A 14,935-nucleotide genomic window follows, 5' to 3' on the forward strand; every position below is an offset into this window, starting at 1 on the left:
TACGACACTTGCCAACAGCGCCATAATGTCGTCCTTCGGAGCAAAGTAAGCAGATCCGATCCAATGTATTCCACATGTCTAACATATTCTTAGGAAAGTTGTCAGAACCTATTCGCGACACACAAAGCGCCAACTCTATGATGAAGAGCCGCCTACCAAACGAAGACGCGTCGAGACCGGAATCGAAAGTACCGAAACGACGACCTTGACTCCGTTGGATAATTCTCTCACGATTGTCATCTCATCTCTCGAATGCGAGCGTGAAAGCTCTACTGCCCCTCCGTCCAGCCCAAAAGACTCGCCCGCAGTCTTCTCAGATGAACCGCCTCGGTCTAGTCCACCATCGTCCCCGGCACCGCGCAGCTCCCCTCCACCCGTTCAAAAACGGCGACCAGTCTTCTCGATATTCAAGAAGCAACTCAAGTCGAACACGCCCGCCAAAGAACCCTTTGCAGAACGGAGTCACAACGCGCAAAGCCCACCGAAGCCAGCACCAAAGAAGAAGCAGATGGTACAGATGCAATTAGACCTGTCTTCAGAGACGCGCAAAACATGTAAGACATGTGGAATGCAGTACATACCGTCGAATGCCGAAGACGCGGCGCTACACAAGAAGTTTCATGCGATGAACCTTGGGGGTGTTGACTTCACCAAGCCAGTCGTGGAGCGCTTTAGGAAGAACCAGATATGGAGCGGTGATGGGAGCTTCATCGCCGTGGTTGGACGCAAGGATACATTGGCGATGCGCAACCGGGCGAGTGATGTTTTGAAGGTTGTGAACACAGAGCTTGCTGCTGTTCCCATAACAGACGACGAGCTTTGGGGACAGACGAGTCGGACAGCCCAGGCAAACGCAACAGAACGGACTACGCCTGTATCGAAACCACGACCCTCGGCGAAGAATCCAGCCAATGAGGCACTTGTCGATCGATTCAAAATATATCTATACATTCGAGGGAATAAGTGTGTAGGAGCATGTTTGGCAGAGCGAATCTGGGAAGCCTACAAGGTGTTGAACCCCACCAGTTCTCCCGAACAAGAGCACGGAGATACTGTCGCGCCCCATAGCTCTTCTATTTCTATCAGCACCGATTCCGACCCGGTGGCCTTGGGCATATCGCGTATATGGACGTCGAGTCAACAAAGAAAGAAAGGCATCGCGACTAGGCTGCTGGAATCTGCACGATCCGACTTCATCTATGGGCTGCACATTGAGAAAGCTCGAGTAGCTTTCAGTCAACCAACAGAGAGTGGAGGGAACTTGGCGCGCAAGTGGTTTGACTGCCAGGCAGGGTGGCATGTATATGTCGATTAGCGTACCGTGAAGATAGATAGACCCAGGCATAGATAACCGCGGTAGGTCGCTACAAGATGCCCACGCGTTTACTAAACAATGTAAAGAGCTGCGCAAACCCTGTAGCAGAAGGCGAGTATTCAAACGTGAGCTCTACAACAGGTAGCGCTCGTTTGTTGGCTACCAATCTCGTGTGCGAAATTGTGCCAGATGTTTCATTGGGCAGTGATGCTGTACGAGGTACGATGGTGGGGGCTGTTCGCTGTCCCGCGCCGGATCGCCAGCACCTGCATATCGGCGATGATCAAGTCGCAGAGCCGACTATCAGCAACAGCATTTCTTGCGCGGCACCATCTCACCGCCTCTCTCGCGCCCCTTCCATGTACATAGAATAATGCATTGTTTTTAGCATCCACCATGTCGTCCGGAAACCCGTTCCGCCTTTCTCAAGCTCCCCGTCAGCCCGCGCCGATCCCGCAGACTTCCTTCATCAATACAGATAGCAGTGTGCCTGAGGCGCGCAGGGAGGACAGCGACCATGGTATTCCCTCGCCTTGCCTTTCTGCGTCTGCTGGCATTCAAGGAGTAATTGTCTTACAGTGCTCGAAGATGTCGCCCCGCCGTCGACTGGCAAGACCAAGAAGTCTGTCCGCATATTATCGCCCACTACCACGATTCCACCGCCCATCTTTGACGACCGAGATGTTACCTTGAACGAGCTCATGGCCCGGCGATCGAGCCAAGGTCGGCCTGCGAGCCCACCGCCTCCCGTAACACCCGCCGGCTTTGTCAACAACTCTGTCACAGCGGGTGAAGCCAATGCCCAAGTTATTGGGAAAGACGCCATGGCAATAGCAGACGCGCCTATAGATTCGAGACAATACTTTGTCGAGCCTCAAGCGCCTCAATCGTCGAGCACCGTACCAGCGAACCCGTTCTCGAGGACACTGGCTTCGCTGGAACCGCAAGACAGGGAGAGCGACGAGGAGCGGACGAACACGGGAAGACCGATACTAGGCAACAGCAGAGCCTCTTTGGACGTAGAGAGCTTCAAGAATCTACTCCTGACCGGAAAGCCTACTCCGCGACCATCCGGTCCGCCTCCGCAAACTACAAGCGCATCACAACCGGCCGCTGGCGCGCAATTCGAGACCAGCAGCAGCACAGATACATCCTCAGTCTCAAGACAGTCGCTATTCGAGCCCATACAAGAATCCCACGTTGATTCGCCACGCACCTCTGTCGATATGGTCGACTCGGACGAGGACGAGAGCATGGGGCTAGTCTCAGATGTGAAGAAGGGGAAGAAGAAGCCCCCACCTGCTCCCAAGCATCGACATGGAAAGCTCGTTACGCAGAGACAACCACAGACAGTATCATTTGAAAGCTTTGCAGCGACGGAGCCAACACCGCCTCCGGCTATCAGACGAACAGACAGTTCAGACACAAACAAGCCACTCCCGCCAACCCCCGTTGCTGCGCCGCAGTCCTCCCATATCAGCACACAGGATACGACCCCGCTACAGTCCCCACCAATTCCACCGATACAAGAGCAGCCTTCACCGCCTTCAGAAGGTACAAATAGACAAAAGAAGGCACCTCCGCCCGTGCCATTGGCCCGTAGGCAGAGTCAACTCAAAACGACGACGGCGACGACAGGCAGTAGATCGCGGAGCAGTTCAAACCTTACGATATCATCTCAGCACTCGGTTGACGCCGTACAGAGCCCAGTTCCAAGTAACGTCGACCCGTTTGGAGCAAAGTCACCACCACGTCCTCCACCTTCACGACACGGCGCACGACTCGCGAACCTAGGCAACTCAAGCGCGAACTCTTCTAGCACCGAATTGCCACAGCGTTCAAGTTCGGGTCGAACGCCGAGATCTGTTCCAGAACCCCCTTCATCCCGCCGGAGCACTCTAGAGTCCCAACCTTCGTCACCAGCGCCGAGTGTGCAACGCGCCTCTTCCATATCGTCCAATCGCAATACCCAGCGAAACGTATCTGGAGAAAGCACGGGAAGCAACATGCCGCCACCTCCGCCTCCACCAAGACGTCGATCAAATCGCTCGAGCCTTGATCAGCAAAGACCTCAGGTATCCTCTTCGTCCCCCACAGAAAGCCGAAGGACGAGCACAGAATACCGCCGCACAAGTACAGAGTACAGACGGACGAGTGTAGCCAGCGAAAGTTCATTGAGAAGAGAGTATGCGCCTGTTGACGATAAGGGTGGGAACGAATACGCTTTATACTCGCCAATGGAGGAGAGCGAGAAGAAGCTAGGCCTTGACGAGAATATGGCTGATGGGAAGGAGGGCGAGGGTAGGAGCGACTCGACTAACATTCTCGATGATATGGAAAAATTTCAACGCGAGATCGATGAGCTGAGGACGAAGTACAAACAAGCGGGATAGTGCTTCATTTAAGTAGTCATCCAGTGGGAGGAAAGGAGCGATATATATTAGCATGATGCATCTTCCAACCGAGGGATTCTTAGCATCATTAGAAGATATCGCAGCTCATGTTCATGCGTCTTCCTTGTTTTAGCTTTCCTCGTCCTTGATCAGTTGTCCTGCTTATAATTTACCCTATTCGATGAAAGCCGTACTCAGTCTCAAAAGAATTCCATGCCAGCCAGCATCATTGGTTTACAAAGCCTCCTTCGCCAACATCAGTTACGCCTTCATCACTAGTCATCTGCAAGCCCAAATGAAACCACAGAAAGCTCCTCTGATGAACAAATACAGCCGGCGTCCTCACTCGCGGTAGCTTTGAGGATGAGAAGCTCATCTGAACGTGAGGGCTATTTCATGCGGCACAGGCATAACAGCGGCGTTGCCCTTACGACACGCGAGAAGTACAAGATGCGGAAGCACGGAAGCATAGTTAAACAATATAGGTAGACGGCTTTGTGAGATGTGTAGGAGGCATAATCTCTGTGAAGACCCGGACGCTGTTGTGTTGCACTGGGGTAAGTGGGTGTAGCACGGCAGCATGGGTAGTGACGATGTCTCTTTTTTTATTAGACTCATGGAAGGCTATGAACATGCAATACCATTGGGTAGCTGTCAGACGAAGGATGACACCCCATGCCGATGATAAGCCGCCAATACATTAATACCAAGTCATGAATGGGGGTATCTGGGTCTTGAGGGAATGATCAAGACAATAAGAGGGAGCCCGATGAGTACCAGGCCTCACACTATCGGCTTCGACTGAGAACGCGACGTGTAGCGCGACAACCCTCCTCAATATAGCACGTTGATCTTGTGTGAGCGGGCCTAGGCCATGATAGCCAGGGCTGCAGCACCCATGGCAACGAGCGAGCCCATACCGACGACAGGCGTTGCGAGAGCGGCGCCAGCGGTTTCGACGGCAGTGGTTGTGGGCTCACCAGGGCGACCTGAGGATGAGGGAACCATGAGAGTCGTGGTAGTAGCACTAGAGGACTCGCCAGCGGGGACGTCGGTGGTAGGAATTGGTCGTCCTGAGGGAGGCAGGATAACGCTAGTAGTGGTAGCTACAGGCGGTCCGCTGAGCAGAGTCGAGGAGACAACCGACATAGCGGGAGTAGAGGAGGCAGCTGACGGAGCTGGGACTGGCTCATACGACGGCTTGCCGGGCTCGGGGACGCACTGGGTAACAGTGACAGTCACGGTGGCAGCGGGAGCGCAGACAGCTGTAAGAGATATTAGCTTATGTGCCCGATACCATGTAGAGGTATCCAAGCAGCTTTGCAGCTAAGTTTGAAGCATGTACTGACAGTCAGTGGCAACGACAGCCAGCGCAAGCGCAGCGACAGCGAAGATCTTGTAGCCGAACATGATGATAACGGTAATCTGATTGGTGGTGGGGATGGATTGAAGTATATTCGGGTTTGACTGATGCAGCTGCTGAGATGATGGAACTTTGGGGTCAGTGTCGTGAGAGAAGCAGAAGACGTGGAGGTGGGCACAGAAAACTCGTTTATATGACGTGCGAGCAGCGTTTGCAGTCACGGCGGAAATTATCCCCGACGGCAGGCGATAGGCAGAGGACGGATTGGCAGGAGCGAAAGTGAAGGTGAAGGCGCAATTGTGGGGTGAGAGCGTGCGTCCTTGTTGTGCTCTGCGAGTGCCCAGGAGGGCACCTTTGTGGCACCAACTCGCCCATACAGACCTTGAGTGCCGTGGCGCAAATGCGACTAGCCTTCTCAGCGAATTTGATCATGTACGACGGCAAGATGCTAGAAATATGACTATGGACAAGCACAGGATGGTGACGTTGGCAGGTGGCCGACAGTGAGGGTGCAGGATGGGGTGTGTTTGCTCTTTCCTCTTTGAGACGGCATCGACGACCTAACAGCAATCGTGATTGGTAGCCTGGACGACGGTCGTTGTGATTCGCATCGTAAAGGGAGGAGCAGTTCGCCCACACTAGGCATGGAAAGTACGAGTATTGCCAGAAATGATACTTGGCTGTAACGTGACAGAGAATGCTCTTCGAAGAGTATTGTAGAGAGAGACATACAAGAAACAGAGAATACGTAGAGAATTGCAGACGTAATCTTCGAGCCACTTGCGTGGTCTGATAGATCACCCGGAAGTTAAACAAGGTGAACTCCAGAATTTGAAAAGCACCTTCCTGTCAACTTCCCAACTTCGCTTCGCGTGATTTCGGACAAATATGGAAGCGGATTGGCAGCGACCTTGAATACCACATTGAGAGCTGACTTCGGACGCGACACCAACCCTGTTAGGGGTATGCGTTGCTCCTAGGTACGAGACTCGATCAGCGATCGAATGCCTTCATTTACGATATTGTCTGATGCCATAGGTAACGCCCGTGACTGTCTGACCATAATACCATTGCAAAAAGGAGAGAAATCATGATTGGAAGACCAAGTGGGCGACAATGGAAACAAGCTGCGACTTTGGAAAGCAATGCAAGCATCAAGGATAAAAAATGGCAGGCCCAATGTGAGTTCCTACTCTTTCCAATCTTACCTTGAGCGCAAGAGTTTGTGATTGTGGTGACGAAGCGTAGATACGTTCATACTTGACTGTCTTGTAGTTGTTGGCACGAGATTGTTTCGGAATAGAATGGGCTAGGCTACACTACAATTGGCCTAGATTTCATCCTTCGTTCGCACCCAGACATCAAGACATTTGATCGAGAGATCTGTGGGTGTTCTTTACAAGATGAATTGGCTGTAAACTGGAGTAGAACTCAGCTGGCTGGCCACGTTGGACAAAGACGCGTGGGGATCCGTAGTCCGTCGCCACTCGTCGCGCAAGAGTAACCTCCACCACTCCGAATGGCAATTGTTGTCTCGACGGCTGCTGCAACTTTATCGCCGTGCCGCACGTTGGCCTACAATCCCATGAGCGGAGAAATGGCCGATGTTTTCTCCCTATTAGATGTTCCCGGAAGCTCAATGCAGCCGCAAACGTACGGAGCCGTGGTTCGACTGGATCTCTGCGGAAGTCGGCCGATGCTAGCAGTATCTGCACAGTAGGTTTCCTCCGCTTCGATATGATGGGTCAACGCTAAACGTGGCTGCACCTTGTGCACCTGTTGGTGGATTGTCCAGCTTCCTGTGACATCCACATTCATGGGTGCGTTCCGACTTTTCCATACTGCAGGCGTGGAGTAGAACGCCATACAGCAAGCCCTGGAGATGTCGCCACGTTGTTGTTGTTACGTCGGACGTCGGAATCCGAGCTTACTGCGCGGCCCGATACGAGATGCATACGCTGCTGCTTACTTGCTTATGCTGTGCTGTGAGAACGCACACGGTGGTGATTGGCTTCGTGGGAAGCGAGAAGAGTAGCTTGGACGGGCGGTGTCGTAGCGCGTAGTGAGCTGTAAGGCCCAGATGTTTACACTCGCCTGTGTATGCGGTGCTGGTTAGAGGAGGCAAGAAGCAACGTTCCTCTGGACCCTTTTTGGCCTTCCAAAGCTACTTACCCAAATCATCCGCACGCCTGGAGCAGTCTGCTCACCTGCATATGGTACTGCTTCCAGAAAGCATCGTACTGCAGACAGCAACAATGTGCAGGACGAGAGTATAACCACAGAAATCAACAAAATGAGATGGCCCTGTGATCGAATACCGCAATCTGAGAGCCACACAAAATATGAACCGAGATGAAGTGGATGTGCAACGTTGGACACTCCTCACCGCATCTAGTTTTTGGATAGTCACTGCTTCCACACAAAACGCGCAGTACATTAACAGACCGCTTGTGCAAGCGAACGCATTCCTAAAACACCCAGAGGCAACTGTCGCTGAAATGGAGATGCAGCATGCTTGACGCCGACATTGGGGCTGTGCTGCCGATCTTAACATGTTTGGTGGTGGGCTCCGCGCCAGAGAATATCTCTTGACGTTGCAAATCTACGCTTGAACGACGGTTCAGGCGCTCGGCATGGGAGAGCGGTTGAGTGCCTTAGTATACAGCGCGGGTGTGATGGGCCTGGATGGATCTATTGCGCAATTTCTGATTTTGTACCGATGATCTCGAGGGAGTTCTCTCCGATGTGCTATCAGCCAGTTGTTTAGAAGAGGCTTGCCGCAAGCCAGCCCATCGTATGTATGGCAAGCTAATGCGGCAGATCGAGCGCATCCGCGTCAACTTGACCTCAAGTAGAATCCCAGCACCGTGTAGAATACGGGAAAGAAGGAACGATCGCTTTGAGGAGGGGTTTGGGAACAAGGGTATCTGATTGGATGAGGGCAGTGTCGCCGAGGCGTGCATGCAAGCGAGTTCAACCGGCGACCGTGCATTAGGGCCCGCGGGGCGGGAGACAGAAGCTCTATACCCAGGTGTTGTGTAATTTGGAGGTCATTTCTGTACTCCTAGGGTTGAGTCGTTCAGACCTTCCCGATTGAGCGATGGAAAGATTATGTGGTTCACGAAACTAGACGGCGTTGTGAACCTGAACAGATTGATGTGCGCGCCACGGCGCCCTTGCCGAGTGCGGAGGGGAAACATACGAATTATTTGCCTGTGGGATGAAGTTGAACATACTGGGACTATGAATACTCAATCGTAGCACCGCCTCGGTACATTGGATGGCGTCTGCGTTTCATGTAGACTTGGTGAATGACGATAGAGGTACCCAACAGTAAACAGGCAAGGAGATTGAAGGGCAATCTGACGTGGGGCTGTCGGACGACGTATGCGCTCCACTTGCCGCATTGGAGTGGGGTGTGATATCGAACACCATGTTCGGTTCAAGTTGCAGCCTCGCCTTGTCCAATGATGTCGAAAGAAGGCATTCAGGATGATTGAAGAGGCTTCGGAAGTTTCAGTAGTCAGTTGGCTACTGACTTACGGGAACACAACGCCGCTGTGGGACACAGCGTGTCCAGGATACCGCAAAGGATACCGTAGCCGCCTCAGATACAAGATCATGCAGCTAGGTACACGCTGATCTAAATCCATGTGCACCCACTCAGGATTCCTATCCATGTAGTTATGGGTAGGCATAGAGCGGAACGTACGCGACGTCACTTTGACCTGACTTTGACGCGGAGCGTTGTATTAGTAGGTGTAGCAATGTGGAGCCCGACACACATCACAGCGATCTCAAGATATTGGATTGCTTCTCGAAGGATAAGGTGCATCTGGGCGGGTCAGAAAAGGAGGTGGTCAACCGTATGTAGCGGGTACCAGAACCATAATCAACCCACAGCCCTGCAGTACACAACGCATATTCCGATGTTGTTAAATACCGTCGGACTCAGAGCGTGTGGGGTTCAGCTGAAAGGGATCAAAACTTCATGCACCTGACTGTGGCCGCTGTGCGCTTTTCGCCTTGCCTGTTGGCTCCCTTGTTGCATAACAAGCCGTGTGGATGCACGGCAGACGGAGATAATTGATCTCAGATCTGAATCTGAAGCCTAGCAAGGACGCAGGGATCATCGGGCTTTGACTGGCTGATACTTTGACAGGCCGGCACTAGAGGCCCCGGCGATCTGGCAGTGGGCACTTGCGGCGGGGCAGGAGCGATAGAAGGAAGAACCAATGCCGTGTGACGTCGGCGGACGGCAGGAGCTTAGGACAATGCCATGGTGACAAATACTCGAAACACAAACAATGAGGGTCAATTTCCCATGCTGCCAATAGTGGCATCGACCTCTTGGGAACGATGGAGCTGCACTGGCCGTGCTATTGACAGAGCACCGTCCCTTCTTCTGACGCATGGCATCCCGCTGATACGCAAGCTGTAGTAAGGAGATATCATCAGAGGGTAAAGTCGTGGACCAGCGAGTCGGCGACATGTTTCTATCGAGAGATCGGCGCGCACGTCCTGGACACGGGCACCGAAGCCCTCAGGGCGCTTCAGGGCTCCGAGTTTGCGTGGGAGATGCGATGAGATCGGAGCTATTCCCGATATGGCCTTCGCGTATCTCAGGTTTTCTTTGTGTGATCAGGGCTTTCCTTGTTCTTGAGCCCAAGCGATCGGCTGCCATGAGATGTGTGCAGCACGGTGAAACCAGCCGTTCTGACCTTGTCGCATGGCGGGAGATAGGGCTGTCTGAAGCTCAGTATTGTTTGGGGGGTAGCGATGGCGTTGCGTAGTTGACGGTTATTCGTCGCGAAGTTTTCCGTTCGAGTGTAAGCGCAGAGTTAGGCTGGCTCCAGCACCATCTGGGGCAGGAGACGGGAACAAGCCAACGGTAGCCCGACGGCTGCGTCTCCATAGCGCCGACCACTTAACGAGAGCATGTGCGTTCGCGTTTGGTTGAACAGTATGCGGAAGCCTCTGCGCTGCCGCGATCGCGATTGATTTACGCACAATAGCCGGCGCACGTCTGACTGAGCGTCCCCGGTTCAGCCAAAGTAGCAGGTTGTTAGTAATTGCGAGTTAGCAGCAGTAGTCAGGTACGCTGTAAACGTCGCAAACGTAAGAGGCATTGAGCCAGAACGGCCACGTTAGTCAGTCCCGAGACGACGAGGCCCAACCCCGGGCAGCTAGATGCGATGGAAGGCATGGAAACCGCTGGGCATAGCTGTGCTATGATGTTGATGCGACGCAGGTGGGCTCTTCCCCGTCGTCGACCAAGCACACGCGTCTCGTTTATCGGCGGGAAGTGCCACAGAGATGCTAGCGCGCTCGATCGCCAGTTGGCCAAGACGCGGGCGTGGTGTTGTCCTGATGCTGGGCTGGCTTGCGGGTGCCGAGGGTAATATGCAGCTATTGAGCCTGGCACGGAGCTAAGCCGAACCTTCTCCCCCACTCCACACACGTCGCCGACTGGCCGTCAGAGAGCGCCGGACATTCTGCCGCTGCTGTTTAGTGGTGCCGTTGGGTGCATGCCGTCCATAGGCGCTGCGGGGACTGCTGGGAACTGCTGGCTTCTGGCGTCTACCCTGCCGCTGCCTGTGATTAATTGTGTGGTCAAATTCCAGAAGACTGCAATTGCTTCTTCCCTTGTTATTATAACATATGCTAGGCAAGCCCTCGACGTAACGCACCCGTCCTGCTCCCAATCCGCTGCCTGCTGCTTCACCCCCAAGCCACGTCGCGACGATCGATCTGGTGTGCAAGCGTCGATGCACAAACGGTTTACTGGCATCGAAATACCCAGTCTTCGTCCGCTAGGCTCCGCCACTTGAGCGTCCTGGCCTACCCTCCCCCGGCCCGCAACAGAGATTTGTGCGCATTGCAGCCACTCATACGCCCCTCAGCCCTCGATCGCTGCCACCCCAGCGCCAGTTCCCACCTGCACACCAATCTTCTGCCGCTTTGGGACACGCGGCCAACTTTGGCCGTTGCTTCTGTGCCTCACGTCACTTGTCGCGTATCTCAATCTAGCTGGGTGCTGTCCGAACCCTGTCGTCGCGGTACGTGAGCGTCTTTCTAGCTCCGTTGTTTTTCGGCCCATCTTTAGGCCTGCTCCGCCCAGCACATCCGCACCCGCGTGGACAGTCGCCACTTTTCCCCTCTCCGTTTACATACTTTGCCCGCCCGCTCCTCGCACTTTCTCCTTCTTCCATTATTCTTCACAGTCGAAGTCGTTGCTAGACGTACCCCTCGAACTGTACCAAACAGCCATCTGTTGTTGTGCTGACATCGCTATCTGTCAGCTACCCCACCCTCACCCACACACATACACTTCGCCACACCGCACGTTGCCTACCATCTGTTGTTTGGACCTCGCCATGCCTGCTGAACGTCGAACCTTCACCTCGGCCAGACCGGTCAAGACCGAGCGCACTCATGAAGAGAACCAGGAGCGGTTAGTTGTCCCTAGATACTCCGCACGAAACCAATTCTGATGCCCAACAGCGCTTACATCGCTGCCTCGCGCCGCAGTGACCGCAGCCTGGAGGCTCGCATTGAGTCTGCGCGTAGAGCTTCTGAGATCCACAAGAAGCGTACGGGCCGTGCTCTTCGCGTGACCGAGCAGGATGTCATCAATGAAGAGATGTACGAAGAAGAGGATGATGATCTGCCTACCCAGTACCAGCGTCTCAACGCTCATCTTCAAACCACATCGGTCATGTTTAACAAGAAGCTCCATGACTACATCGCGACCCAGCACGGTGTTAGAAACATGTTCATGTCTCAGTACCAGAACCAGGGCGCGGCCTTCCAGCAGTATGGTCAGCAGTATCCTGCCAATGGCGCACAATTTGCACAGCCGAACAACTGGCTGAACCCGTCAATGCTCCCGCCACAACAGTTCGCCCCCACGTCTCCACAGGGGTTCCAGCAAGCGCAATCTTTCAGCCCAACCATTGCGCAGCCGCAACAAGGATACAGACAGTCGCCATACCAGATTCCTCAACGCACTCACTCTCACCAGCGCGCTCTTTCCATTCAACTGCCTCAGGGCGCATCGCACTTCGACCCATCAGCTCAGCCGGCAAGTGCAGGTATCACGACGCCACAGACTGAGCTCAACCGAAGACTGTCTTTACCGCCGCAAGCTTTTCAACAACAAAACCAAACAGTAGAGCGATCAACGCGTCCTTCTTTATCGCGTTCACCTACTGCCCACTCGCTCCAGCACCGTCAGTCATCTTCACCACAGAGCGCTTCGCCGAATGCAGCTTCCGTGCGTGAGGCTGCACCTGTGCAGAGTGATCCTAATTCGCCTTCCTCTTATTCTTACAGCCCTACGAACTACCCATACAGCTCGCAGGCGCTCAACACCAATCCTTTGACTCTGTCTATGCCACCCGAGTCACAGCAGTTCCTTGGATCTGTCCTGGACCAGAACGATCCACGCACTGCAGTCTTCATGGCAGGCAGCGACAACCTTCCCCAGCCTTTTGCTCCGACTTACACCTACAACCCTAACAAGGTTGGTCGGACAGCTAATACCAGTAGCATGTCTGAGCATGCTAGTGGCTCGGCTCAAACATTGTCATCAGGTCTGAACCTGAAGGCCGAACCTGTTTCTGGTACCACATCGCCTTCGGTACCCAGTGCCATCTCTGATGGCTTTTATTCCAACGATTCGTTCTTGACGCCTGGCACTGGTGAATACAGTGCCTTTTTCGATTTCCAGGGCGGCGATTTCCCACAGCCGTTCGACGATCAATCAGCAAATGATCACGACAATGGCAACAGTCTCGTCAACTGGGATTAAGTATCATATTTACCATTTTTGTCTTTTTTTTTTTCCACCTTTCTGGACCAAGGTCCTTATGTACAATCCTTCTAGGATCCTGTGCGTCTAAGCTCTTCAATACTTTGTCGCGTCTTTGGGTAACGGTTCTGGTTTCACACGCACATGATACCTTTTGTACAGTGTCGTTTACGAGGTTACGACTGGAGGCGTTGCAAGGAGTCTTCCTGTGGGTGAAGAGAAGGCCCACAGTTAGCATGTAGCCATCCTTCTTTAGGCGCTTGAGGGAGCTGCTGCCCTTATAGCGATCTCCTCTCTCAGTAATCCTTCGATTTGAAGTGTTTCTGTATAATACATAATTGTAACGGTGATTGGCCGAATGCAATAGTCCTTCGACGTGGGCAATCTTATGTGCAAGTGATGCGCTTGACGACGTTAATACTGCATTCGCGGCCAAAAGTGCGATTACGAGAGCCCAATGATGTCCCTGCTTGCGGACCGTTGCTTGAGCACGTCTCCAGGGTTCAGTACCCCGAACTGGGGATGGTACACAGCCCGGGATGGTGAGGCCTTCCAACTTGTACTTCCTACCCGGTAGTAAGCGGCCCGTCATAGGGAGTGTAGCATGCACTAGTTCTGGAGTGCGGGTGCGCGCACCTCTTTTGCTACGTAACAAATCACCTTCTTGTGAGCGATGAGTTCACATGGATGCGCCTACACCTATCACATTCTCCATCGATGATGAAGGTGGCCCTGCTGGGCTGGCTCACGTGACGCTACTGAAAGCACGCTAGCGTCATGAACAGCATCGGTGGACATTGCCATCCTCCAATCTTCCAACAGATTCATACCGTTTCCACAACATACCCAGTCTAGCCGGTCTGCATCGCTGTCTGTGTTCGGTTACTGTTTCCTCTGCATCGAGATCCCTGGGCCGTCGGGACGTTCTAACGGCTTTGCGCGTCAGTCGCGCCGTCCTACTGCGGTTGCTTGTGAAACGCAGCACCCTGAGCGTGAGTCTGGTTCCTGCATCTGTGCATCAAGCTAGTGATGGAACTCTACACCTGCAGGCCGTACGAACAACATAGTACGATCCCTGATCTCGAGTCATCCATGGTCCATTTGTCGCGTTCCCCGAGCAGGCTCTTGTATCGTACCCTGGTACATGCGGCTGGCAGGACCCGAAAAGGTCAGGAATTGTGCTTACAATTAGGGCCGGTATCGCAATCCGATCGCGTCCAACACTTTAGAGGAACAGTTGGATTCGCATATGGCTCATGCATCGAGCCAGATGAAGATGGCTAAAGACTGATTATTCAGGCATCTTGCTGACCGTACATAGGCCCGGGAGTCTTGCATCTCTCCAAAAGTACATGCAATCTTATGATAGGCAAACGACATCGTAAGGCATTTCCAAGGCGGTGTGGCACTGCAAACCTTTGTATCACCCTTTGGATGCCCGCGAATACGAGGTCGGTCGAGCGTTACGACGCCGGGTACGCTTCTTCAGTGTCGAGTTACTCGAGTCCATTGGCTCGCAACAACACCATGCCTAGAGAGGTGACTGTATCAATTCCTTCAGTCTCAACAACAGTAGGCTGGGTCACTTCGTCCTTCGTGAGCTTCTTCCTTCGCCTTCTGTACTACTAGTGGTGATCGCTGCGCTGCAGTGTCATGTTGCTATCCGTCCGTCGTCTACCCTCCCGTGATTTACTTTCTTGGGTTAGATTCAAGATATCAGTTTATTGTTGCACTAACAATTTAAATGCATACACCAGCTACTTCGTATGCGGGCTGCTATGCATCGGCCGAAGCCATTACGGGCTATCGAAGCGGTGCATGTCTTTCTCAGAGGCAGCCGTTACTCCAAAATTCCACAGTCAAGAGATGGAGCCCAAAATGCTCAGCACCAAGTGCAAAGAAGTCATGGGTTGCAAAGCAGCCGTCTTCATCGTAGGCCTTATGATGATGAGTCGAAGAAGCGGAAACCGTCGATACAAGCATGATGCCGTGCTGCATGCCCGTAGTGGAGCTAACCGAGTATTTCACTGCGGCAGTACGACTGTAGCAGT

At 53.3% G+C, this 14,935-nt stretch overlaps 3 protein-coding genes across 3 annotated transcripts; 2 read left to right on the top strand and 1 right to left on the bottom strand.

The window, feature by feature from the left end:
- Positions 1-25: 25 nt before the first annotated feature.
- BKA58DRAFT_411006 (uncharacterized protein) lies at positions 26-3,708 on the top strand (the record flags this gene model as incomplete). Its single annotated transcript, XM_046172265.1, has 12 exons — positions 26-45; positions 94-511; positions 542-796; positions 830-922; positions 965-1,009; positions 1,043-1,275; positions 1,878-2,667; positions 2,698-2,914; positions 2,954-3,157; positions 3,188-3,246; positions 3,289-3,455; positions 3,486-3,708. The coding sequence occupies 12 exons, from the start codon at positions 26-28 to the stop codon at positions 3,706-3,708; spliced, it is 2,724 nt and encodes a 907-aa protein (XP_046026737.1).
- An 867-nt stretch (positions 3,709-4,575) lies between these two features.
- On the bottom strand, positions 4,576-5,118 carry BKA58DRAFT_439228 (uncharacterized protein; the record flags this gene model as incomplete). The annotated part of the gene is made up of 2 exons (XM_046173667.1): positions 4,576-4,973; positions 5,058-5,118. 2 exons carry the CDS (start codon positions 5,116-5,118, stop codon positions 4,576-4,578), a joined length of 459 nt encoding a protein of 152 aa, XP_046026738.1.
- Positions 5,119-11,310: 6,192 nt separating this feature from the next.
- On the top strand, positions 11,311-13,327 carry BKA58DRAFT_161649 (uncharacterized protein). Its single transcript, XM_046164978.1, has 2 exons — positions 11,311-11,525; positions 11,576-13,327. The coding sequence occupies exons 1-2, from the start codon at positions 11,449-11,451 to the stop codon at positions 12,882-12,884; spliced, it is 1,386 nt and encodes a 461-aa protein (XP_046026739.1). The 5' UTR covers positions 11,311-11,448; the 3' UTR covers positions 12,885-13,327.
- The last annotated feature ends 1,608 nt before the right edge of the window (positions 13,328-14,935 follow it).

This window comes from Alternaria rosae (assembly GCF_020736505.1).
Source record: "Alternaria rosae strain MPI-PUGE-AT-0040 chromosome Unknown BKA58scaffold_4, whole genome shotgun sequence".
Lineage (NCBI taxonomy): Eukaryota > Fungi > Ascomycota > Dothideomycetes > Pleosporales > Pleosporaceae > Alternaria > Alternaria rosae.